Source organism: Pocillopora verrucosa, chromosome 6 (assembly GCF_036669915.1).
Source record: "Pocillopora verrucosa isolate sample1 chromosome 6, ASM3666991v2, whole genome shotgun sequence".
NCBI lineage: Eukaryota > Metazoa > Cnidaria > Anthozoa > Scleractinia > Pocilloporidae > Pocillopora > Pocillopora verrucosa.
The window spans coordinates 617,649-645,000 of NC_089317.1; the positions used below are offsets into that span (position 1 = coordinate 617,649).

The 27,352-nt window shown below is 38.7% G+C and overlaps 2 protein-coding genes and 1 pseudogene across 2 annotated transcripts; 1 reads left to right on the plus strand and 2 right to left on the minus strand.

Moving 5' to 3' along the window:
* Window positions 1-874: 874 nt before the first annotated feature.
* Window positions 875-15,441, plus strand: LOC131792222 (uncharacterized). Its single transcript, XM_066169087.1, has 26 exons — window positions 875-1,082; window positions 1,816-1,915; window positions 2,353-2,440; window positions 3,211-3,310; window positions 3,783-3,815; window positions 4,171-4,243; window positions 4,899-4,973; window positions 5,405-5,473; window positions 5,654-5,734; window positions 6,133-6,235; window positions 6,927-6,970; window positions 7,374-7,423; window positions 8,066-8,164; window positions 8,608-8,698; window positions 9,215-9,353; window positions 10,041-10,143; window positions 10,578-10,708; window positions 11,407-11,541; window positions 12,083-12,135; window positions 12,347-12,445; window positions 13,007-13,124; window positions 13,385-13,450; window positions 14,120-14,232; window positions 14,439-14,532; window positions 14,758-14,812; window positions 14,949-15,441. Exons 1-26 carry the CDS (start codon window positions 980-982, stop codon window positions 15,008-15,010), a joined length of 2,277 nt encoding a protein of 758 aa, XP_066025184.1. The 5' UTR covers window positions 875-979; the 3' UTR covers window positions 15,011-15,441.
* Window positions 15,442-16,401: 960 nt separating this feature from the next.
* LOC131792248 (uncharacterized) lies at window positions 16,402-24,215 on the minus strand. Its single transcript, XM_066168601.1, has 2 exons — window positions 24,093-24,215; window positions 16,402-22,036 (listed from the first exon to the last, which is right to left on the minus strand). Exons 1-2 carry the CDS (start codon window positions 24,145-24,147, stop codon window positions 17,823-17,825), a joined length of 4,269 nt encoding a protein of 1,422 aa, XP_066024698.1. The 5' UTR covers window positions 24,148-24,215; the 3' UTR covers window positions 16,402-17,822.
* Window positions 24,216-25,115: 900 nt separating this feature from the next.
* Window positions 25,116-27,352, minus strand: part of LOC131774747 (uncharacterized) — a 2,343-nt pseudogene continuing 106 nt past the window's right edge.

Consider the following 27,352-nt stretch of genomic DNA (forward strand, 5'->3'; position numbering starts at 1 on the left):
GTGGTGGCATTTTCATTTCCTGAGGCACTTGTCAGAAGTTCCATGACAACAAATGGGAACTGGTAGTGAGTTTTCTTGACAGCTGCATTTACTGTAGGTTTCATTGTAGGAAAGGTAGCTGGACATTTAAATGACCTTTACTTAAAAAAAAAAAAAATTCTCAGGAAAGCTATAGAACTTCCAATTCTGGGGCAAAACCTTGATAATTGTGGGTTAGCTCAGGAAATGCAATATGGCTTTTGACCTTGAGTTGGAAAAATATACATGATTGTTTGAGAAGTGACTGGAAAGAGGTTTGAAATTTGTACACAATCATTTTCACAAGGACAGAATGTAAACAAGACTAATTAGAGATCGGCAATGTTCTTGGCTGGTTGTACTTGCCAGGAAGGATCCATGGTCTGGGTTTTCCACTCTTCGTGATTCTTTTCAAATAAACGTTGAAGCTTTGTTCTGCATATTTGGCTGTTTCTCAAAAAATTACATAAGCGCCTTGTCCATAATTAAGCACCCTGTTTTAAATGAGCGCCTTCCCTTGAGTTACCAAAAGTACTGAGGTACCAAAAGTACTTAAGCACCCTGGGTACTCCTGAAATCAAATCACAGTGGTATGCAAGACCTCCACACTGTTCTCTGTTCATTTCTTGAGACTTACAAGGAGAATTTGTCGAACAATCAAGAGCTCTTTGAGTATGCGATCTCCTCCTACACTCTCGTGATCACAAATTTTAACTCAGGGGTGCTACTGTTGGGAGAAATTAGATGCTTATCAGTGTCAATGTTCCCCGCCTTTTTCTACAGCCTCGATCTCATTCAGTTCCTGATAAAACCGACCCAGTTTCCTCCGAGTTCCCAGGGCAACATGGATGTCGAGGTCATAGTTTGTTGTTCTTTTGCCTTTTGTCGTGTATAGGAATTTAGCCATTTTCTCCGGCAATGAGAGCTTCGCTAGAGGTGCTCCTCTAACTTTTCGTTGAAGATGGCGATGGAAAAGCTTGCGGTGATTAAAGATACCCACAATAAAACGATCACAGCGCTATCGTACAATCCGATGAAACATGAGATTCTTGTGGGATTTGAAGGTACTATGACAGGAAATACGATACTTGCTGAAATTTCAAATGGTTTTTTAGCGACCGATAAGCCTGGTGCCCCACAAAGTTTCAGTGAAGCCAGTTATGTCAATCTAAGCTGCTTTCTCTATAGACTTTAAATACCATATGACTTCAAATTGTGACCTTTTTTTAGACTTAATCTACCTTGGAGTTGTAATTATCCTTTTCAGCGCAGTTCATTGTTTTGTTTTCAAACCAATCTCTGGATAAACATGCTGTCCAAATAAGCTACCACTATAGGCAGATTATGTTCCTGTGTGTTTTCATCACATCACAGCCTTAAAAATACTTTCCATACTTTTTTACAGTTACCTATAATAATCCAAACATGGTTTACATGGGCTGTAAAACGGGGGTAAACTGCAATTTAAACTTTCATGAGTTATTTTATCTCTCTTGTTATATCCATTTTGAAATCATTGGTGATCCTTGCGATCTGATTGGCTTTCATCAGTGGAATTTATTCACAAATCGCACCATTTTTTGCTTTAAATTGCATGTTTTTCCAAGCCAATGAGAATTAGCTTTCTTAATCATGTATGTCAGCAGCCACTCCAGAAATAATTAACACCTGCTCTAATAGAGAGAGTTTTAAAGTCTCAAAATGTGTACATTGTTTGCAGAGTTAACAGATAAGAACAGGTGATCAGTTTATAACAAGATCACGTAATAAGTCAGTGTTTGTTTAATCTGTTTGTAGATGGAGTGATCAAAGTGTGGGACTACTCCACCGGTGAGCCTGGGAAAATTATTCGTTCTGTTCGTGAACATGATGGCTGGGTTACAAGCTTTTTATTCTGGTCAGTACCAAGGTCAACTTTTGCATGATCTCAATTGTTAAGAGGGTCACGTTACTTTTCAGTCACAAAGTTCTTACTATTTGCTATATGCATTGCACTTTTGTAGCACTTAACCCTTTAACTCCCCCAAGTGACCAAGACAGAATTTCTCCTTACAGTATCAATACAATATCAAGCAGGCAGGTGATGAGAATAGAGAAGAATATCAATCATGGGATTATTAGTTGATCCAATACCAAATTCTCTGAACTAACATCATAAGAATTGTATGGCAGATAGTAAGGAGAATTACCAATTAGATCTTGGGAGTTAAAGGGTTAACATAACGGAATAATCTCACAGAGCAACACTGCCAGAGTACGAACTCAACCAATCAAAATAGTGTAGGATGACAGTTATAATAATTCAAAATATGCCAAAATTTTTTCCTTCAACAGGGGAGACGCAAAACTTCTCTTTTCGGCAGCAAATGATGGCACTATTATAGCTTGGGGCTCTGGAGGTGCAGTACATGATAGGATTCCAGTAAGTTTGAATATATTTTAAGGTATTTTTTTTACCAACTAATTTGCATGTTATTTTATAAAAAAATAAAATGTTACAATGAGATGTAAGCTGATGGTTTTTCAGTCAATTTTTCCTCTGGTATTCCAACATTCTGTCTTTGGGAAATCAGTGGTTATGGGGCTGTACATAAATGGGTTATTTTCCTTAGTGATAATGATGGTAGATTTTTCTTTACTGGTTGATTGAGAGAGTCTAGTTATTTACTCATAACTAGACTCTCCCAATCAACCAGTAAAGAAAAATCTATCATGATTATCACTGTGGAAAATAGCCTAGTTATGTACAGCCTCACCACAACAGATTTCCCAAAGACAAACAAAACAAACAAAATGCTTAAGTTGATAATATTCTTAATCAATGTTGCCTATTTTCCTGACAGTGTATGAAATATTTGTGGAGAATTTATGTCTAATTATGTTGCAAAGAGTCAAAGAAGTAAAAAATTAAAAGTTAGTTGTTCTGACTCCTTGTGGTGATCAATCAGTGATTTCTCCCTTCAGTATGAATACATTGACAAGTAAACAGGTGATGAGAATTTCAAGATATCAAATGTGGATGTTATTTGATTTATTTAACTCCAATTTCTCAGAACTAACATCATAAGAGAGGCTTGACAGACAGTAGAGAGAATTAATATTTGATATCGTAAGAGTGAAAGGATGAGCGGGGTAAACAGAGAAAGAGAGCTGTTTATTTATTTAATGAATTTTTTACCATTATTCTTTTAGATTGGATCTCCAGTGTACTGCATGGCATGGAATGTAAGGAGAAACCAAATAGTTGCAGCTGTGGATTCAACAGTCCAAGTATTCAACATGAGAGATCCAGGTAATTTTATGAATAAGAAGAAAATTAATGATCATCTGGCCTGTTCAGCCCTGCTAGTGCTTTGATAGTCTGTAAGTTGTGACCCAAAACCAGATATTTTCCCTTTAAGCCCTCCCTCCCAGTTAATTGGTTCACCTCAATTGAACTCTTGGAAGGGATGTTGTAATTTTCCTTTTTAAAAACTTATTAAGCTTTTTGAGATCCCCAGCCCCTTCCATCCCCCTCTCCTTCCATTCCTCCTCCATCTCTCATCTCCCATCTCCCCCCTTCCATGACCCCTCCATCCCTCTCCATCTCCCCTTCATGTACCCATCTTCCTCCATCCCCTATCCCCCCCCTCTTCTGATACCTCCCAAACTATGACCCTCCCTAGGGTGGGTATGTGGGTATTTCCTTTGCTCATTTTTTAATTAATTATTATTGATTGAAGCTTACTGCTAATTGTAGTACTTTCATTCATTTTGGATTTCAGGCAGAGAAATTGGACATGTAATTGACACAAAGGGTAGGCTGGTACATTTATGATATTAGACAGTAATTTGGAGAAATCGTGTTATTATAAAGTACTATCTTTTTGTATTCTATTTACACTCATGATGCTTTCAACATTGCTGATCCTAGCAGTGTGTAGAATTTGTCACATATGATCCTGCTAACAGCCTTTCTCTCCCTCGAGTTCTCTGTACTTGTAGCCCAGAACTAAAGCATGGAAGTGCAGAATGCTAAGGTCTGGGGCTTGATTCCTGATAAGGACTTAAATCTTTTTCTTTCTCTTGCGTTCATGGTGAGACAAGTAACATCTTTTTTAAGTTTGGTGTTCTTCGTAAAAGTTCAGCTACTAATTTGTATATCTTTTTCAGCCTATGTCTGTAAGGAACATTCAGATCTTGTGAAATGTGTAGTTTGTCACGAATCAAGAGTTTACAGTGGAGGGTATGTTTAGATTGAATGACATTTAACTAACATTACAGAAAGCCAAAACCTGTGTTGCTGAAGGTTTACCTAGAGAAAGAGAAATGTTAGACTTTTCAAAAACACAGGAAGATTTCGCAGAAGATATGTAAATTTTTATACATTTTAAAGGATGTAGTTTAAGATTGAAATTTTCATAACCTATAACTCCATTGTAAACTAAATTTAATTTTGACAAACAAACTACAGAACTATATTGACAGGTGAACTGTTGAAATGTGTAGTCACCTGAAAAATTACAACATATAATCCCAATAAGTTTCACCCTACTTTGATCTTTTTACCCTTTGACCTCCAAGAGTGATAAGCATTTTATTTCTCCTCACATTATCTCCCCTGAATTATACATTAGGGTTATGAGAATACAGAAGATGATCACCAACTGAAAAAGCTTTTGATTGTTAAACAAATTCTCCTTGTCAGCATCTGAGGAAATGTATGCAGAACAGTATGGAGAATATCAATCAAGTGCAGCTAACTGATGTTAGGGTGTGAAGGGTTAAATGCTATTTTTCAATCTTCCAAACTGCATAATTCTGCAAAGTAGTCTTTGAGTATCAGAGTTGGCAGACAGTGTTGGCTCAGATTGTAGGTGTTTCATCAATGTATTTTACAGGTATGACCAGAAGTTAGTTGTTTACGATTCCACTTTTTCATACAAAGGAAACAAGAGTTTATCAGTTGTAACAAAGTAAGGTTTGAAAATCATTCAATTTCAAGCATTTAGACCACGATAAATAATCTTTTTTCTGGTAGCTCCCTCCTTTCTGTACTTCAGATGCTAACAATTTCAGGTTTTCTCATTCTTGCATACCTGTGACATTTCAACATGATATGACTCTGAAATAGGGTCCAAAGTTATTGGCCAAAAAATTTCATTAAATAAGGAAATGAACTTAGTTTACCACAATTTAGATTCTGGGTTTTTTTCCTGACTTGGTCAGGTCACTGAGCAATAAGTAAATGAATATTAAGCAACAGTTTAAAGATGTTATTTATCACCAGTAATTTTTCATAGCTTATGACTGCAGGCTTAGATTCCATGCATATATTAATTAAATGTTTGGCATATACACAAGCTTAGATTATTATAGTCATACTTTCTGCAAATTTGTTTTTCAGGGTTAACAAAGCACATGATGCAGGAATAATCTGCATGTGCCTGGCACGAGACTCAGACAACAATACATGGTAAGTTACAGACTTTGTACATATAAATGGGGAATCAATTCGGGTATCTTGTCAATTTTACTTTTTAATTTTGAATAAGAGTTGTGACCTATCTAATTTTGGTTGTGTTTGAACAAAGACAGTTGTTGCCATTTATTGAAAGTACAATGTATGAGCAACCTTTTTGTTGAATTTTTTCAGGGTGTTAAGTGGTGCTTTTGATAAAGTTGTTAAAGTTTGGTCTCAAGATGGACAAGTCATGCATAAATTTGATGGATTCAGGTACAAGATCTAAAACAAAATGAATTCTTCTAACTGATGACAGTACATTTTACGGTTGGCCTTTACTGAGAATTTTATTTCAATTGTGTAGTAAAGAACAATATCCTTTATTTGATGAATTCTTTATTCTTAGAAACTGTCTTTTTAACAAATAATTAAAACTTAGGAGTGTCAGGATCACCTATTTTCCAAAGATCCTGATTTTGACAGAAACATTTAAGTGGTGTCAATTAATTTGACTTTGAACCAGATATGTACTTAAGCAAGTCTTTGCACATCTCTTTTGCATTATTACCAGATACCCTCTGTCAGAAAAAAATAACTGTATCTAAACAGCAACTGACATAAAGTTTAATGTCTCTGATTTTTTGTTTACTGGACTGTTTTGCTGTTTACAGTACTGCAGTTACTGGAGTCTGTTATGTTAGACCAATCAAGACTATCTGGGCAGCAGCAGGCACTGCTGAAGCTGCTATGTATGATCCAAAATCAGGAGAAAATGTAAGTCAGTGATACAATTCTATTATTTGCTTTTGGACAGCTCAAAGTAACTACACATGATATTTTGAATGGTTTTGTGAAACAAGTAAAATTCAAGAGAAGGTTCAGAGTCACCTTAAATCTTCAAAATTTAAGGTGGCACTTTTGTTAAAGAATGAATTTTCATATACCATATGTGATTTTCAGATGAAAAATGGGGTCACCTGGTTCACTAGTGAATTACATTAGGTTGAAATTAAGGGTGTTTTAAGAGACTATAGTGTTGCTATGGTCACCTATTATGTCAAAAAGTGATTAATACTTGTTTGCTAAAGATTGGGCTTGTCTTTACAACTTGATCAAGAAGACAAAGGATGTTAGAATTGTGACAGTATTTACAGTTTGTTACTAAAGAATTGATGCTATAACTTGATGAAAGCAAGAATGGCTATGTGCCACCTTAATTGAATATTTCTCATAAAGACAGGAAAGGTCATCCCTAGAGAGCAGTCTGCCCTCTCCCTCCACTTCCTCCTATCCCTTCACTTTGTCCCATCCTTCCCCTCCCTCTTCTTCCTCCCCTCCCTCCCCTCTCTTTGTAAAATTACTCATTAACACCTTGTCAATATGCTATTACACAACTTTTTTTAATTTGATTAAGCTGAAGTAAAATGAGAATGCTTGAGGTGAACAAGATTCACATCTCTTGCAGGTGACAGATTTCATAGGAACGTTTCAAGATGAGGAAAGTAATGGGTAGGAGAGATTAACACTTTGATCCCTAAGAGTGACTAGCATCTAAATTCTCCTTACAATATCACCCCTGAAAAAAACTTTAAGGTCATGAGAATAAAGGATATGATCACCAAATAAGGAAGCTCTTGATTATTCAACAAATTCTCCTTGTCAGCACCTTAATAAATGTGTAGAGAACAACATGGAGAATTTGTCTGCTGATATTAGGGTGTAAAGGGTTGATGCAAAGTTAAGAGGTTCATTCCCAATCACATGTCACTGCCATGAGAACTCAAATTTCAGATAAAAATATCTATACAATTATATTCAATTAGGAACAATTTATTTGTATTGGTGAAAGTGTTCTGGTCGTTAGTTTGTGGAGTGTTTTCCCATCTTGAATTTGTTTCATCCTTTTTTCTAGTTTTCCTCTGGTGTTATTTCACTATATCTCTGACTTAGGACACGTAATAGGTAGGTGCTCTGCATATCTTTTAACTCACTCAGACTCTAGGAGATTGTCAGAAATTGTAAGCCACTAAACACTGGTGAAAAATGAGCAGTGAGATGCACTTCCATTTAGAGTCTTCTCTGTTTCCATTTGGGTTTCTGAGCTCGTAATCTCTAATTATTATTCATAACTGGCTGCAAATTGTAAAGGGCAGCCCAGTAAAAATGATATTTTTACTGTGTAAGGGGCTAGGGCGTGGGCAAGATTTTCTTGAGGAAGGGGGGTAGGTCTTGGAGTGACAGCTCACCGGCAGTAAGGGGAATGCCAGATTGTTTTATTGTTATAAGTTATCATTTTTTCTTGACAAGGGGATGTCAAATGCACCACAAGGCTCCCTCCCATCAGCTATGCTTTAGAAGCAAACTGGAGGGGAGAGGGGCTTGTTTTTTTTTAATTCCTGCATGACAACTTTGTTCCCACAACCTGAAAGCACGCTAAGTAGACGCAACAAACTTCGCACATGCGCAGTAGTTTGACAGCTGAGTTTAACAAACCCATTGAGTAACAGTTAGGGGAGAACCTGTACCTAGGACCACAGGACCCCCATTATGTCTTTGTGAGTTGTGATGCATATGATTTATAATTTAACACTTGAAATCCTTTAGGAACAAACAGCAGGCGACATCTGATTGTGTGGAAATACAATTCATCTGGATGTTTAACAACACTGAAGAACAAGTGCGCAATGGAGTCTCTTACTTACAGTACGTTATTTCACGTTCCATATTGATATTTTCTGTGGATAACAACTGAACTAATATTTGTCAAAAGATGAAACCAGTAACCTAACTCAACGAGGAGTAATTTGCAGCTCAGTGGGAGAGTATCGTAACGCGGACTCTGATAGTTCTAGGTTCGATTCCTCCTAGGGGCTCAGTAAATTTCTTTGTCCCATGCTGATGACGAGACGAAAAAATTACATGCCCCTGCAAATGTCAACAACTTCCGGCAACGTACAAACTTACAGACGAAATTAACCCTTTACACCCAAAAATCAGTTAGCACATTTTCCAAACTGTTCTATGGTGCTGACAAGAAAACTTGTTCCCTCATACCTTACACATGATATGCTATGTAACATTTAAAGTTTACCTATTCTTAGCCATGCTAGATCACTTATATCATTATTTTTCGAAATATTTTCCAGCTCGGAAAGTTCCTCTTTTGATATTCAGTGGAGGTAGTAATGGTCACGTGTCTAAGTGGGAACGACTTCAGTCAAACAATTTCATGTACAGGTAAATAAAGATCATCCTCGCTCTACCCTACCTGAATGTTATACTCGAAATTTAAAAACATCTTAAATAAATGAATGAATGAGTAAAAAATGAAGTGAAATGAATGAATTCATGAAGAAATGGATTTATAGATAGATTCACAGAAAGGGAGATATTTTACGAAATTTTTGTTCATCGGTTTATTTTTTTCTTTGTCGGACTCGAGTAAGAGCCACATGTTTAAAATGTGATGTATGCTATTAGTAAGTAATATTTTTTGTGACTTTTCAATTTTGATGGGATGTTTGACAAATATAGAGGCCATCGCGCTATCACTGGACATCATTCGAGCTCTCCTGTGATTTTCCTTTTGCATGTTTTTGTTGCGTATTTATTCATAACAGAAATCTGCACGATGTACTCGAAAACTCTTCGGTCGATCTAAAGGAAACCTCGGAAGTCTTCGTGTAATCTCCGGAAATGGTCTTGACGTCATAAGATGTGTAATATCCATGCTCTGTGTGTTTTCGTCTACAGCAAAGAGATATTCTTACAGAGTGAAGCTAAGTCTCGCTTAGCAGCTCAGATCGCGGCCAAGTTCGATTGGCGCAGTCCAAACAGGAGTGCTAGTGGTGAAAACAGGCCAAGACCTTCCTTCCTAAATACTATAAACCAGGTATTTATCCGACAAGTAACTTTAAAAAGAGGTTGAAAGTCAGGCTGGCTTGTAAAACCAATCCTGGTGTAAGTTATCCCATTGTCAGAAGTATGAAGCGACTAAGACTATTGCTACTCCTATAGAACGCCAGTCCATCGCGAGTTTTTCGGTTTCAATTTGTACTCCTGGGCAGAGAGAGGCGTGGTGAGAGTTAAGTGTCTTGCCTCAGAAACACAACACAATGACACTAAATGGAGTCCAGCGGGCAAACCACGTGAACACCGTATCGCCCACAACATGCTACTTGCGTTTGTTATAAGTAGTTTTATTACAGTATTTTGCTTATTGGTGAATAAAGAAAACTAATCTCTCCAGATACCCGCCATAAAAGAACTTGCCAGTAATTTACCGAACTGAACAACATAATCACTTACAAATTCCCTGGTACTCGCATTGTTTTCAGCCATTTCACTGATGCCTTAGTTAACCATACGAGTGAAAATATTGAAAGATAAAAGGATTTCCCGCCAAAATGCACGTACACCAACGTCATTATGGCGGGAAAATCGCCAGGTAGCTTTGTGGGTTCTACGATTGTGCGATTCTATTTACGAAAAACATGTACTCGATTTTAAGCAAGACATAGCTCTTACAAGACTCTCTAACTTGACAATTTTGTGTCTTTAATTCCTTTTAATGTTTCAGATGTCGTCTGCTTCTGAACACACCAGCAACATTTCCCTTTTAAGATCCGTTTTTGTGGAGAACCTTGATTTATTAGTTGTGGCATCAGAAGACAATAATATTTGTAAGTAAATGCAATGTTGAGGGTTGAATGTTTTAAGGGGACCCATCCCGGGTAAAATTACTTGAAATTAAAAACATTAAATAAGGTTTGACTATACTTAAAAGTATTATAATTTCATTGCTGGCGAAATTTTTTCAGCAGGGTTGTTTTCGTTGCTTTTGCATTGTTCTACTTAGATAAAAGTCCGTTCAGCTGATTCGTACGTTTTACAGTTCATTGACTTTAACTGAACACTGAAAAGTCCTCCTATGAAAGTGACCTTCTTAATAAAAGAAAAGAATCACCATATCATTTATAAACAAGTAGAATTATGCTTCCTCGTAAAATTAAGGATTGATATCACTTGTTTTATCAGAAGTTGCAGAATTTCCTGTAACTTTTAATAACTTTTAATAACAGACTTTAGTAACAAGCTGTGTCTTTTGTTCGGACAGATGTGTGGGGCTTTGACGAGGACGCTGTCAAGGTTCTGGAAAACATGAGACCTGCAGACGAAAATCTTATTTACAAATACGCAATTCTGCTCGGTGAAAAGGCCTTCAAGCCTGTGAAAAAAGATGTAGAGGTACGTGTTTGCCTTTCACATCCTTACTTCAGGATGCATGTTCTCCATACTGTTTTGTTTACATCACCCAAGGTGCTGATAAGGAGAATTTCTTTGACAATCAAGAGCTTTTTCAGTTGGTGATCATTTCCTTCATTCTCAGGACCTTTTGTGTAATTCAGGGGTTTTATTGTTAGGAGAAATTAGATGCTGGTCAGCGACAGAAGTTAAAAGGTTAAGAGATGCACATCTTCCATTCGTAAAATGTATCATGGGCAGCTCTATTTTTTTATTGCGCAATAAGCCACACGACATACTTATAAAAAAAGTTAGATCTTAGTTTTGTAAGCATTTACAGTTTGTCTTCTCACAGTAACTAAATGACATATTCCTTATTTACCACCCATATCTACGTCACCTAGAATCTTAACATTACTTATTGTATCCTTTGGCGAACTGAACAAATAAATTAATAAGTAGATAAGTGGTAACAATAATTAAAACTTCTCACATATTAAGCAGAACTTTTGATATTAGTATTCTTGACCCGCAAATTGGCTTTCCTTCCCTTCTGATCATTTCTTCTTGCTGTGTTCACATAATAGGCGTTGAATCTGTCAGATATTCTGTTTTGCTTGTTTGTGTTTGGATAACTTTTTGAGAGCCTGTTTCCAAATAATTACTTACTTTGTCTAACTATGTGTCATGTTTATTAACAGGGCTCTAAGGAGCACGATTCAGTAACCAATAGGGTGGCAGGATTCATTTGTAAACACGTGTTCACAGAACATTCCAGCTGTGTAACCGGGCTGGCTGTTGTGGGGAGAGAGGCTGGGTACAATACAACATACTTGGTGAGATTCATTTTGTTGTAACTATTGATTAAAGTTAAGGCTTTAAGCAATCAAGATTATTTTCCAATCTATTCAAGATAGCATTCTTGAACGACAGTTTTGTTACACAGCGGGGCGCCATTGAGAGAGAGAATATTCTTGAACAGCAGAACCATGTTCGAGGCGTTCAGTTAGTAAATATAAAAGTGAGCTCGATGGGCATAATGTTAACAGCTGAGCGATAAAAGGCGCGAGGTTTTCGGTCAGATTGAAAAAAAAAATGTTTGGGATGAGTCGTGTAACGATCAATCATTGAGGTGTATCAGATTCTGGTCTACTGAAACAAACTTTTGTTAAAAAGTTTCACCAGCGTATATTACGCGACTCGAGTCAAACCTCCTTACATTTTTCGCTTTGCCGCTTCTATGGCGCCGTTTTACTCTCGCGCTTCGTTTTATCAACTGAACGCCTGAAACAGGCTAAAGCACTGATGAAGTAGGAACTTATGCACTTGAGCACTGTAACAGTTCAGTTTATTTTGTACCTTTTCTTCGTCTTTCAGCTTAGTGCTGGCTGGGATCGACGGATCTTCTTGTGGGACCTGGAAGCATCATGGTAAGACTCGTGAAATATGTTCACACCATTTAATATTCCCTTATATTTAGAACTTCTAACCCTAAAATTCTTCCAAATAACTCAATTAATGCTTATACCTAACTTATACCTACTTGTCAAGATTAACAAGCTATTTGCTGTCGTCCTAACATTTTTCTTTGAAAGTTATCAACATGATGTAAAACGAAATTTTACGTTGCATTTTGTATAGTTTTCACGACACATTCCGCAACACTGATCCCAGCGCCCTTGAGAGCGATGAGCTGGCCTCTGATGGTATCATTATGGACCTAACCTATAGCGCTGAAAGGTATGACTTGGTATTCAACGCTTAAGTCAGTAAACGGCAAACTTTCATTTGAAGAGAGGAGTCGGTCTTATCTTTCAGTACCTCAAGCTACCTCGGTGACTCTCGGGGACTGGATGATTTAGTGTTATCGATTGAGTTTATAACGTAGATTGGCCACAAGGGATTGGGGCGAGGAACCGGCTGACATTTTACGCTGGAAAGGAAAGAAGGAGAAATGTTGGGTTTTGACTGTTGCACTGGACCCCAATTGATAGGCCTAAGTTCCAGGCCAAAAGAGTGTCAAAATATTGTAATTTTAGATTAGGACTACAAATTGTCAGCTGTCAGCGGAACATGGCAAGGGTAAGGTATAATGAGTAATGCAAAAAATTAAACCCCCCCCCCCCCCCGAGGAGGAAAGAGGACTAACGGGGAGGCAAAGAGGCGCTTTCGAACCGCCTCTATAAGTGTTAGGGACATCTTAGAAGAACTCTTTTTTGATGAAACACTTGGGCAGTTTTGGACAACAGCTTTTTTGCGCATATCAAGTTCTTTGTATCCATGTTATTCTGCCCTCTGTAGAAATGAGTTCGCTTATGCTTCGTCTGACAAGTTGGTGTACATTAGACAGTTCTCTGACCGCGGTGCAGAAATGACTTTGTCAGCGGTGTTACAGGGCCATGAGGCTGAAGTTACACAGGTGAGAACGCTTCAATCAAGACTCGTTGCCAGGTTCCTCTCGGTCTTGGCTTTTATTCCAATGGTGTATTCAGGGTACGGGTTTAGTTTTTATGAACATGCATCACGTAATGATTTCCAACACGTATCATTTGCTTCTAAACTATATTTAATCTTTTTGCAGAAAAAAAAATTATGTAGTATAGTTATTCGAGTCATCAAGCTGCTAAGCGTTTACGACGACATTATTTGTGTGATCAAGAATTTTTTACTTGTCGAAAGGTTCGCTGGAATGCTGTGTTGAGCAAATGGATCACGGGCTCAGAAGATGGAACTATTCGTATCTGGGTAAGGTCATCGTGTACTGTGTGACTGAAATCTTGAAACTGTATATTTTGAAGCAGGTGCAATGGAGCACCAGTAAGTGTGCAAGGAATAACCTCTTACTGACCGGGTGTGAGAGCCATACTGGGTAATATTGGCCTGAGGTCGTAGCAGTTTGGACCGAGTACAGCAAGGTCCGTGACAAACGACTGAGGGCTAATATTCCCCAGTACGGCTTGTGCAAGCGAGGTATGGAAGTGGTTTGATATATGGCACTCGCAAAAAAAAACTTGTTTGATTTGAAATTGCCGGCTTTTTGGAGCAAAAATACACGGCTTATGACCGTTTCCGTGGAAAAGGTCCGTATGGCAAAATCCCGACCAGCTAAGAACCAATCAGAACGCCGAGATTTACCTCAGGACTACCTTGCCACATAATAAACCAGGGCTATGACTGATCTTGAAAACTCGCCCCACTCTCTCTTAATCAACAAGGCGCGAAATTAAATCAATGGCGACTCGGCAACTGCTTGTGAGGGCTTTTAAATGTTTTTACTCTGAGTTCTCATTGGCTGCTTGTGATATTTTCCTTTGTGCTGATTGGCTATTGCGATTACTCTGGTTGTGAGATTATCATAGTTCATCGAAAACCGCTCTGATTTATTTGTACTTTTGATGTTGTTGCTGATCGCAGAGAGGAGATGGAATGGGGTGCGATGTGGTGCTCACTGCTCAAGGAGCTGTTTCAGCTCTGTGTATTGATCAAGTGAACGGCTGTATTGTGGCTGGAGTCCAAGAAATCATCAGGTAAAGATTTCGTGACATGTATGACAAAGATATCTTGTTAGAGTGGCCGTTCGTTGTCACGCAAACAGGTAATGCAAACGTGCAAGAAACATATTGGATGTCTTTTTGTAACTGTGTCACGCAAACAGGCCATGAGAGTGTGTGACGAATGTTGCAGCAAAATTACAGGGGCAAATGCCACCCAATTTTTTTTGTTTCATTTCCAGGGTTTATGATCCAGACACACGCAAGATTGTGCAGAAGAATCTTGGACACAGCGATTCTGTGCGATGTATTATTCATATTCCTGAGAGGAGTCAGGTATTTATCGTTTTTTTTTTTACGGTTGTAGTTATTAGCTTGCTAGGAACTGTATGGTATGATTTTGAGAATAGGGTACAAACTTCTGGCGTGGAAATGAGGTTAAGAATTCTTTGCCTCAATTTCATGGTATTCAGGCCCCAGACCCCTCGCATGTCAAATCTTGAATGTTCTTGGGTATGCTTTCAATTTTTTTTGACCCGTTACCTTACGTTATTCTTTCAGTATATTTCCGCTTCTTGGGACAAAACTGTAAGGATATGGAACGCATACAAGAAAAGTGAGTTTCTTGGTCTATGCCAATTGATTTCATTTGTTACCACATGAAGGCCAATGTACCTTGGAACCTTGCAATTGCGTTAAAAAAAAAGGAAAAAAAAGCGTCGCGTGACATTTTACTTTATGGTAACTTTCAGCTCGCAAAAAGCCTGCGAAAGAGATGACAGACTTTCCTGACTCAAGCAGTGGTAGTTTTTAGTGTTATCTGAACGTGGTGAAGAACTATCCGGGTAAGCCTCCTTTGAGTTCACATCAACTGGACAGTCCATTATCTTTTATATAAATCGTTTCTTACATTAACTGTGTGCGTCCAGACTCTTCGTGTCAGCTTTGCCTTTGAACGCTGGATATAGTGTCACGCTGTCTAACTGTCACGCAATACTTTTTTGATCTGACCATGTAATGAATCGCAAAAGACTTGTGTTAGGCAAATGTTTAAAATTTCACTTCTTTTGTGTACGTAACGCCGTAAGAGTGGAATGAGAGAAAAGGTGTATAAAATTTTCATATATTTCCATGTATAAAATTAAGAAAAACTTAAATGATATATTCATACATTTTATTGTAAAATTTATTTAAATGCGATATTTATGGCTTAAAATTTCTCCGTATGTGGAAGAATAAAGGCATTGGAAATTCAGTATGTTGTGTCCCTCGTGGAAAATTAATGATGCCTACAGGATAAAAGTCTATTTTCTGAACTTCAATACTCTTTGCAGCAGACTGGTGTGTCACTCAAGGCAGTGAAAAAACACTGTGTTGTCTTTATTGGCGTGAAATGACACAGTCTTGGGTTGTAGTTATGTCACAGTCCATTGCACCGTTATACTGCGGTGTAAAAATTTAGGTTATATTTATGAAAACCCTGTCTTTCGGTTGTTGGTCCCCTCTGTCCCGTGACACCAGCAAGACAAAAAATTAGCTGTTACAACCCCTAACAAACTATTACGTTGAACGGATTCTGTATTTCTTTTCTCAAGAAAAACCCTCATTAAATCAATACAAATCAGTTTTGACGTCTAAGTGCCTCGACTGGACATAGTTGTGAACAGATAGGTGTCTTTGCTATTTTCGCTGACTTGACTTCGATTGAAAGGAATGTGAAGTTTCTCTTTGACCCCATTTATATTTTTTTAGAGTAAAACTCATTATTTGTAGAGTTAGTAGGATTACGTCCAGTACAATTACGCGTTAAATGCCCAATACCAATTGATTGTGTTATTAAAATGAAAGAAACTCGGACTTGGAAATTCTCATCTCAGGTTAGACATTTAATTTTTTTTAAAAACTTCCGCTTAAAAATTATTTCCCCGTATCACTATAATTGACGGAGTTTTCGTGTTATTCCATTCGCTACGACCTTTGTGGAAACAAAATTCAAACGAGGTGTCGCTTTGGGCGTATGGCCACCTAGCCTACGTGTAGCCGTACCCTCCCCACCCCACCCCCCCAAGGTGAAATGGAGGGAAGATTCCCTCGCTTCCGTTTCATCTTGCGGGGGAAGGGTACGGTTACAGGTCGGCTATTGGCTACCAAGGTGTTTGGGACTATTTTACGGTTCGCAATCACGAGAACCAAAGAGACGGTTAATTAACGGAGTTTTATTGTCGATGGAAACCAGAATACTACAAGCTAAAACAACCAAGTGGCTAAAAGCGACCGTAAACTGAAATAATACGGTGAATTCCTATCAATCGAGGCGAAAACTTCCGAAATATAAGATAAAAGCTTGTAAAACAAATCTAACTTAATTACAACTCAAAATCGCGATAAAAATATAAAAGGCAAAAAAAACTACGTTCAAAGAGTCACGCAAACAGTCAATAGCCCAAGCGTTGTCAAACTAAAAGTTGGGCATTCAGTCGTAAACGCCAGGCGTGATTTTCGCCACTTATCACAAAGCAATTAAAAAGGTACACAGTCCAATAGTCTTTGTCTAATCAAAATAAAAGAAAACTAAGCCTTAGTAAAATAAAAGAATAAACTTACATATCGGTCCCACTTGCGCCAAAGGTTACAAAGGGAGCAAAGGTCAAGATCCTTAGAATTACTTAATAAACTGAAGAAAGGACGCCAAGGTCGTCTTTTATATGCGCGTGGGACGCAAAAAGGGCTCTAAAGGGTCGGGTTTCAAGAACAATAGATAGGCAAATTAACATTGTAACTAGGATCGTAAATAAGAAAAAAAAGGTTATCAAGGTAGTTACTAATCAATAAAATCAGTTAGTATCCTTAACACACTCCGTCACTCCTCTCTTCGGTGAGTGCGCTGACCAGCGCATAAGCATTTCGCATGTCCAGTTCCTAGGTAAGGCTCAACTAATAGCTGAGAATCGGTCAAACTTTAACAGACTGCTGATAAAAACGAACGCGTATTTAACTGACTGCTGAGATCTGAGAGCAGTAAATTTCACTGATGGATGAAAAATTGGCTGAAATTAAGACTATGTGGATTTGGTTTGCGCTCTTATTGGGCATTTGACGCGCTCTGATAAAAAATACTGTTTGAGGCCAATGAGCCGTCGCGCATTTTAGTGTTTTTAGGACTTCTCTTTTAAACTTAACGATCCAGAATTTGAATATTCATCGGAGAAGTAGTTGTGGTCAATGGATTCACACAGAACGCCTTGGTTTCTCTGCACCATTCAAAGTTTAAATAAAGGCGGAGTGACGGAGCATGCGCATTTATCAACATAGGGTAGTCGCCTACAGTGGACATAACTGACGCAAAGACCCCCCCCCCCTACACACACACGCACACGCACACGCACACGCACACGCACACGCACCCACACACACACACACACCACACTGTAACATGGCTAATTTAGTTTGTACAAATAGATCTTCAAATTGCAAAACCCATGATCTGTAGAAAAAAAAAACTCACGAAATATATTTAGATAAGCCTTTCCAAGCACTCCCATAAAGGTACGTTCACTCTAATTAGGTAAAAGTCCAGATATGAAAGTAGCTTATTTTAAGTTCTATTACGATCACGCAGAAAGAAGCTAACACTCATCTCCACCCTGGGCGGACGACTGTACGTCATACTTTTGTTCAGAAATGAACCATCTTGCTCGAGTAGCTTTCCATAAGATGATCACCTCCTGCACAAATTTCGAAAGCAAGGCCAAGAAGAGGGATATTAAGGAAACAATAGGTATAAAACTCAGTAATACTGCCTCTGACGTCAAAAGAATGGACAAATACGGTTGACTGATACCGCTGACGTCACTTCTTGCCGGTGCAAGGCCTACGTTTAGTATTCCTATAACGACCAAGGTTGCCAAGGAGACGATTTCGGTGACGTTGACCCAAGAGTGGGCGAAGGGCTTGCAGTATATGTGATGCAACAAGTAGGCGAGGCAAAAGATCGTCAGACACACAGAACGTATAAGCGCATGTTCCAACTGCCACCAACCAATCGCAATAAGGAGGAATCGACGACCAATTAGAACGCTCTCCCAGTAGATCCTTCCGTTTGATTGGTCATCTTGTGGCTTTGTAAATGGACGGCATAGAACCTCGAGAAGTGACGCTTTGATACTTGTGGAAGAATTTGTGTCGGTAGTTAAAGGGATTTTTTGATAGTCCGCTCTCTTGGTTACTTTTTCCTTTACGTGGTCATACAAAACAAAGGAAAGATAAGGAAAAGGTAGGATGCAGGCCAGTAGAAATATCTTCCCTGAAATCTTGCCACGATAGAGTTGCAGCGAGGCGAAATACAACGTGAGTATAAACGGAATCAAGTTCAGGGCAATGACGACAAAAGCAGCTTGCTGCCACCATTGGTTCCAGCAAACGTACTGGGCATCGTAATACCAGCGGTACTCTTTTTGAATTCTTACGCAGTGGAATAATCGCACTATTGTGCCAGTCACTACTGAGTAACCTAGCAACACTATTTCCAGGACAACTCCAAGGTAAGGACCAGCTGGCGGAAAAGTAGGCCTGCGCTTGCGTAATTTGTTTAGACCGCTGTGCAGAAGGTAAAGAACTGGAATCCAGAAGAAAATGGTCATCACTGTCACCAAGTCGAACACTGTTTTTGAAAGTGGTGTGAAAATTGGCCAAGGACAGATCTTCCAGTTAGTATTGGCGTATGGTTTTAAGTTAAAAAGATTAGTAAAGGGCAAGACAATCTTATTTCGCAATAGATTTTTGACCCCATATGATGGCACGATCAAAACTCCAGCCACTTGATAAAAGTAAAAGATAATCTTTAAACAGCCATAGTTTGGAGAGACACTTTCTCTGACCGTGCTGTTTAGGCTGCAAATAACTTGGTCATTTTCCTCTGTGCGTCTCGGAATGAACCATGTTAATTGTTTTCCCACCCACTCAAACACTGGGGGTTTTCCAACGAGATACAAGGCAAACAAGAACGTGAGTGCCAAAAAAACAACCAAATACCAACTACGGGTACAGTCTTTCGCTCGAACACACTCTGTTGTAAACAAACCTTCCGTGAAATTTTGTTTACATTGTCCGCAAAGAATACCTGTCCTGTTGCCTTGGCAACCGGAATGCAGATAGCTATTGTTGTCATAAAAACATTTGTTATCAACAGATGGCAAGCAGCAGTAACCTTCTGGACAAAGCTTAAATATAACAGTGTCGTTGTTTACAGGATAACCCCAAAAGTTGGGTTGAGCAGCGAGAGAAGATGAACAGTTGCCGCCAACAGGACAAGGAAAGCAATTCACGAGTTCCTTGACTCTGTAGCCACTCTGTATGCCTCTACGGATACTGTAAGTTCCCACAGGACAACGCTGAGTACTGAACCAAACCGATACTCTGGTCACTTGTTTACGATAAATAAATTCTGGTGTGAGACGTTGCATATTAAGCTTGGTGTTGATTGGGGATTCAATTAGCACAGAGCCGTCCAAGATATCCGGAGCCACTCCTTCGATAGCAACGATAACTTTGCTGTCTACGCTGAAAGGTTCCAAAATAAAGGAGCTGTTACGAATTTCGACCTTTTCAGATTGAGTTACTGTCAAAAATCCATTGAATGTCACCACATCTTTGAACTGTCCTCCTCCAGTATAAACCACGAGAGATTCCACTGACTGATTAAAGGTGATATTCCACATTGTCAAACTGCCTGAACAACTCTCTATGTTTATATGTGAGCTAACCACCCCTCCAAAGTTATCTATAAAATGACAGTTCTGAATTTCAATGGCGTTAACGTTCATTAGCGTAAGGATGCTTTCTTTGTCTCCAGAGTTGTTACGAAATTCAGTGTTGTTGATGATCGTCTGTAATTGAGCAATGGATTTGCCGGGTCGCGATGGAACAATATTTATTACTCCCGAAGAGCCGAAATTGTTTAGGAATGTGCTCTGTTCCAAGTGAAATGAGCAATTGTTATTCGAGGCCGTTAAAAAAATACAGCCCCATCCATAACCATGGCAGTTATTGTTCACAAATGAAACGTTTTTTAAGTGGTACACCGGTTGGAATGCCTGCTCAAAAATTTCGATCGACATTGCAAAGTCAATATTTTCACTTATAAAGGTGTCCTCCATAAGAAAACTCACATTGCCACGAAAATGTTGCCCATACGATGTCAAGTCTACTGATATCCCACCGCCGGAATTTTTTTGTATTTTACATGAGCGTAACACGACGTAGCTATTGCCAGGATGAATCACAATGTCAGACTTGACATCTCTAGTGAAAGAATTGTTTACGTCAGCACTATTACTAATAAATGTCAGGTTTTGTAAAGTTACTCGTGGCTGGGATGAAACAGAAAAGGTTATTTCAAGGGTGCTGGTACCCTTCGTGGCCCAATTACGGAGAAATTCACTACTCAGAATTTCCACGTCCGAATACAGATAGTCTACCTCAGCATAAATGGCTCCGCTAGCCTTTCCTTCCGCTTGGTTATCTGTGAAAGTGTCATTGACTATTGATAAGTTACCCATGTGTTTCACGTACAGACCTACTGCGCCACCTCCACAAACAAGATCCCCACAAGTATCCATCAACAGTTTATTACCTATGAACTCTGAGCCATGAATACATATCCAGTCAGAGTAATCGAGTCGTTTAGAGAAACTTCCCACAGCTACAGCTCCACCTGAAAACCTTCCTTCGTTTCGCACAAACCGACAGTTCTTTATGTCCACTAAAAGCGACCGCAATATGTTGACAAATGCGCATGCTCCGCCACTTCCACCTTTGTTCGAATTGAACTTTGAACCGTGCAGGGAAACCATGGCGCCATGTGTGAATCCATCGACTAAAACTGCTCCTCCATTGCTTTCATCGTAGTCCCACTCAGGTTTTATTCTGGAATAAGGTATTCCATTCCCAGAAAAAATCGATGTTTCGATTTTCAGGTCAACCGAGTCGCCATTATGGATTTTGACTGCTCTACCTGTATTTTCTAGAAATTGTGTCGACTTGAAATCAGTGTAGCCGTTTGAAAAGCCATGAACGTCCAAGATATTTACTTCAGCCACGTTGCTTTCAAAAAGTACTCTCTCCATAACGAGAACCAAATCAGTTCCGTTTATGCCAGCAAAAACTCGAAAGCATGCTTTACCTGAACAGATATTCTGTAACACTCTTAGATCAGTAAAATTAGCTTTGATACTGCTCTGATTTGCATGTAAGTTTTGAATAGAAATGTTAAGTATGGCGTCTCCTTCACTGCGTATCTTATTGCTGACGAATGTAGAATTTAAAACGTTCAAATCAAGGGAAGAATTTCCATAAATTGTAACACCACTGGCACTGTTGTTCTGAAAGGTGCATCCATTCAGTTGAACATTTCTCATCAGAGAATATTCATAATATTTCAAGGTGAGTGTAGGAACAGAGCTGTTTTTGAAGCTGCAGGCGACCACGTTTAAAGAACATTCAAAGAGATGAATTGAAGTGTTAACGAAGGTGATTTCTTCTAAAATGACCCCTCGAGAAGCCATGCCGCAAAAAAACCGAAATCCATTCCTCCTACAAGAAATAAATGCTCGACTATTGTAGCTACGCAGAACTAAACCAGCTAGATCCAATCCTTTCTCGTTTTGGCACGGATAAGGGTCACGTGATGTTCCTGTGCCGTCTATATTTATTATATCACCTTCACTTGCATGCACAGTAACTTGCTGAAGAGTTTTACATGGCGATGAGGTATTGAGCCCGCAGTTATTTTTAAAGGTCCCATCGTATCTTGAGACAAACCACTGCTTGGCATGGATAGTTTCTAATAAATAAGAACAATATGAATAAATAGAGATTATGGTTTAAACTGTATTTTTCAAGGATGTCCACCCTAGAGAAAAGACGTAACTATACACGTCTAAAATAACGATGCCTTTTTCTTGTGTTTGATATTGCCAATCAACTGCAGACACGTCACTTGCCCTTTGCGCCACTCTGTCAGGTTGATGAATGAATGACAGAGTGTTCACCAAAAATTAAGTCAACTTTTCTTGTCAATAATGAAGAAATGTAAAATGGTTTCCGTGTTTACATAGCCTGATGTAAACACGTGAGAGGTTGGGAGAACACGAGATAAGCGTAGGAAACCAAGACGCGAAGCGGAGTGGTTTCCAGCGTATCGAGTGTTCTCCCAACCTCCCAAGTGTTTACATCAGGCTATGTAAACACGGAAACTATTTTACATTTCTTTTATAAAATAACTAATGAAAGAGGAACGAAAACCGTGTTTACATACGCTCATGTAAAATGGTTTTATGGCCAATCAGAGCGCGCGTACTATTTGAATTATTTTTGTGACGATAGGTTTTCGCTCTCTAACTGGAAAACTGAATCTTCGCGGACGGCACAATAACAACTGGGGGAAATAACTCTGTAGAGACGACTTGGCAGCGAGAACGGAAACTCGTCACGATTTCCTGGTACACGGAGATCTGCTTCGGGCGAGTATACGGACGTCAAGGATAAGACAATCTTGGTTCCACAGTACTTTTATTCTAGGTCAGGCCAACAAGCGACATGACCTCTAGCATACTCTAGTTTGTAATCATCAAAGCTGTACAAGGTACTTGCTTAAGAAGTAACTGGTGTGAAGTGCTACTGTTACACAAATCGCAATATTTGAATAAGGACACAAAGGAGCGGAAAAAAGTCTCTTTGAAGTTAGACGAAAACTACTTAAATATTCCATCTGTTTCTACGACGGAAAGAATCTCAAAATCAAAAAGACGGATGCAATAAACTCTCGGCCATTAACGTAGGAAACTTAGGTGCGATTTGACAGCTCTGATATAGAAAACAATACCTATCTTAATTGCAGTAGCGCAGCTCAGGAAATAAAAACGGAAAAGCAATTCGGGAAAAATCAGTAAATTTTAATTCCCGTAACATTTTATAAAGGCCTATATTGCTTATATAACAAGATTATGATTATTTTAACAAGAAGAGCGCTAACTAAGGCGGAAAGTAAAATAGAAAATGGCAACTTTCCGACTACCGTCATGTTGTTTAACGCGACTGTCTTTGAAATGAAAATTAACAAACCCACGCCACGCAACGTCACGCAATTTGTTACAGATTAGCTGTCAAACGATTGGTGCAGGAGAAGACCGTACCTTCTATTTGTCACTTGCCATGTGGCTATTCTGACCGTTTGAGAGATCACGAGACTGCCTTGTGACACACGACAAGTTTCATTAGGAAAGTCCCTCCACTTCCTGTCTTCGTTAAAGCTGACACAATCAACGGTGGATGTCAAATTGTCAAAAAACTTACCCTCCCTGTCGTTAAAAATGTTAGACCAACTCTCCACAAAAAGCTATGCTTCTGCAATTTTCACCCAACTTCAAAAATTTGACTTTTGCCGAATGCAAACATACTCGTGGAAATTGCTAATATAAGTTGTTTTTTTCCTGTAGAATCATCTTTCCCCCTGATTACAAAAGGAAACTACCACAGCTGAATATTTTAATTCTAAGAGAGATTGTTTCCCTTAAAGTAAAAATAACTCAATCTAATTGTGCAAGAATCAAATTGAGAGGCGCAAACTACAACCTTGCCACTTATTTTATAGTAGTTTTAGTAGTCGAGGAGCAGTGTTTATTTAAGTCAACAACAGGGATCTACCGAGGGATGTACAGTTTGAAAAAAAAATCAGTGAAAACAAGGCTTCCTACGAGCCTTTCAGCTTCTGGTAAAGACAGTTTAGCCAAACCTTATCGACGCTACCGGATAGGGTATCTTTGCATCAGTAAGAGGCTAAGTTTAAAGGCGATATGTTTTTTAGATATCATTGCAAAGCATAAAGATATTTCACATACCTCCCGAACATATTCCACTCCAAAGGAAAATACAAAAAAACGATGTTAGCTCCATTATGTGAGCCGGCAAGACATCAAGAGAACACTGATTAACTATTTTTAACGGCTGCTTTTCAAAGACAAGATTCGCGCAATATTTTGAGATTCATCATTGGAAAGTCACGAGACATACAGGTGAAAAAATTATTTTGTCAGAATATGCAAATTTGTACGATTTTACGCCAGTAACTAACGGCGTAATTTCTTCCAGTTGGTGATATATATATATGCAAGATTTTACGCCAGTACCTAACGGCGTAATTTCTTCCAGTCAGCATATTATATACCGTAAGATTTTACGCCGTTAGTTAACAGCTTAAAATCTTAAATATATACACCGATGCAAATAGTGGCGTAAAATTTATAGACTATGTTTGTCATATATTTCGTCGTTATCTAACTGCCGCGTAGTCGATTGCGGCTGCTTTGCAAAAGCTTCGAAGAAAACTGTATTGGGACCTCCATTAGCGGTGGAAATATAGCAACATCCAGCGAAGAGCGAGCGTGGCTATTTAATCCTAGACCCTACTAATTATACTAATTTTACCTGCTTATTGACTGAAAATGTTGAAAAGATATTTACTTTTGCATCAGAAGAAGGAAACAAACCTTTAGGTATATTTATGCAAAAAGATTCTGAATTCCTATCATTTCCAATTATGTTTACGTGTAAAAATGAAAAAAATTTTTGTAAAGAGGAGTTTAATTATCTTCAAAACTCATTCAAACGTAATGTATGCACAACTTATTCACAGTTTCCTTTAGTTATTAGTGAAGAAATGTCAAATGGTTTCCGTGTTTACATAGCACGGTGGTTCGTTGCTAGGTTTTTTCCTCCCGGAAGCGCTGGCGCGTGAATGTCTACGGTAATTTTCATTAGTATTCCAACGTAAAGCAACATGGCGCGAATTTAAGTGAAGTTGTGTTCGATTTAAGAGGCCAAACAGATTTTTCAGAGAGTGAACTGGAGCTGAAGTTTTCTTTTGAGCGGGAGTGGATAAAGGCGGTCAGGCGAGCAAAAAGACGACCAAACTATGGTATGGAGAAAATGAATAGCGGACTGGAAGAGGTTTGCGGCAACAAACTTGAGCTTTGGCCTGGTCTCCTATCAACCGTACTGGAAGCTTCTTGTGCCTCTGAGCCTCATCATTATAGTGATCCTTAATCACAGAAGCTAAATACCCCAACCCACAACCAAGTTCACCAAAATCTTCCTTATGGTTACTTGACAGTGCATTGCCCAGGTCACATACAAACTTTTGGTTAGAGGCATTAACAAAATCAACCCTAGTAAATCGTTCTCCAGCACCATCATTATGTGAAACATAAACTTGTGATTTTCTATTCCCATTACCATTTCCTTGATCAGCTCTACTTTCTACAGCTGAGGCACTTAATATATCAATAAATTTGGTAAAAACACCTCTTTGTGCTGCTACCCCGTATATGATATTTAACACATGTTGCCATGCATTAATTTCACAGTGGATAGGCTCCGGGTGCTGCTGCTCTGCAAAAATTCCAATTTGGGGGGTGCCTAACTGGTGAATCCCATCCTCTGCCATGAACTGTAGTTTTTCTAGAATGGCGATTTCTTTCACTCAGGGAAGATGGCAGGGAAATCATAAACTCATTTACCCTCTTAACATGGGAATTTCTGACCTCCAGAGTATAAGGTTTGAATAAATCTTCCTCCCCCATCCCAATAGTGGCACCCATAGTACACATATTTCCTTTGCTTACGTTAGCATAAGGAGATGGGTAAGTGGCAGCTTGATTTAACTCATTGTTAGCCCAGCTTTGCCAGCTCATATCAGCACTGGGCTGAAACTCTACAGTACACTGCTTGTTAGAAACAACAAATACATTACCCTCTAACATTTCCATTTCATCAGTGTGTTGCTTCCAAATTTATGTTGTCATCAAACCAAATTAGCTTACAGAATAAATAGGGAAGTCTAAGGTGCAGATCAATTATCATAAAAACCAACCCAGTTATTGTTCTGGAAACACCCGGTGCATTGGGAATTTGATTAACATGACCAATGTCAAGACTTCTCACAAAATTCTCCACCTGTTTGTCAGAAATAGCTTTATTTGGCACCCTTAAGTCCAAACCTAAACATTTTATGTTACGGGGTTCCCTTAGATCAGAGTTTGGATCAAAAACTGAGGACTGAGTTTTGCAGACAAGGGCATACTTTCTGCAAGACAGAAAGTTCTGGTACTTCATAAAAACAGCTTGTTTCAAAGCCTCATCGGAATTTTGATACCCTTTCATTGTCTTGTCAAACAGACCCTGGAGATATTTCCCTCGTTTAAGTCCAGAAATCAGCTTGTCCATGGTTTGATTGTCAGCGGTAGATGAAATATAATCCCAAGCCCCATATATTGACCCTTCTTTTCCCCCATGAATAAATTCTAATACATTTTTTGTCTCCTGTCTTCATCTGTACTTAGTGCTGGAATTGACATTTGTAATCATATCATAAGTTGTACTGGCATTTTTTCTCCTAGCTACTGAAAAGCCTTTTTGTTCAAGCAGAGATTTAAATTTGTGATATTGCTCATTTAATTGTGTTACTTTTTCCTCTTGTTGCTTTACTTGATCTTCCTTTTCTTCCACACTCTTTTGAAGGCTTTGTAGCTCTTCTTCTACTGCATCTTTCTGAGCAACAGAAGTTTGTATTTGTCCCTCTTAAAAAAAAACAAAAAAAACAAACAGAGAAATTAGATCTCAACATTTTTTGTAATCACATGTGTTTCACGATACGCGAACTTCCGGTGTTCGCCATAGTTTCCGGTTTGTATAAACTGTCAATCAAATAAACGTGGTGTAGCTTTTCTCAAAATGGCGTGTTCACTGTGAAACACAAACAACATGTAAATAAAATACTAAAGGAACAGAATGTTGTACATACATAACTTAATTTTCCGTTCGAACTTCAGAGTAGCATGGTGGTAAAAATGAAATCTTTTGCACGTTTCGCAAACACTCAAAGTTATAATATTACCATATTCATCCAGCCGAGCCTTTTTCGCTTCAATGTCCTGTGATAACCTTTTGTTTTGTTCTTGTAACTCTCCTTTTCTTTTCAAAGCTACATGTGAAGATGAACTCTTCGTGAAAAGTTCTTCTAGAATCACTGCGTCCTTGGTGAGAATTAGGCTTACTACATTTTCTGCTTTTTCCGCACAGAGGTTTTCGACTGCAAAGTGAG

Excerpts from the sequence above, each read along its gene's own strand:
- LOC131792222 (XM_066169087.1), top strand. The coding sequence starts at position 980 with ATGGCGATGGAAAAGCTTGCGGTGATTAAAGATACCCACAATAAAACG. Across the intron at positions 5,474-5,653 it reads GACTCAGACAACAATACATG|GGTGTTAAGTGGTGCTTTTG; the intron begins GTAAGTTACAGA and ends GAATTTTTTCAG. Across the intron at positions 14,813-14,948 it reads ATGGAACGCATACAAGAAAA|CTCGCAAAAAGCCTGCGAAA; the intron begins GTGAGTTTCTTG and ends GGTAACTTTCAG.
- LOC131792248 (XM_066168601.1), bottom strand. The coding sequence starts at position 24,147 with ATGGAGCTAACATCGTTTTTTTGTATTTTCCTTTGGAGTGGAATATGT. Across the intron at positions 22,037-24,092 it reads GAGTGGAATATGTTCGGGAG|AAACTATCCATGCCAAGCAG; the intron begins GTATGTGAAATA and ends CTTATTTATTAG.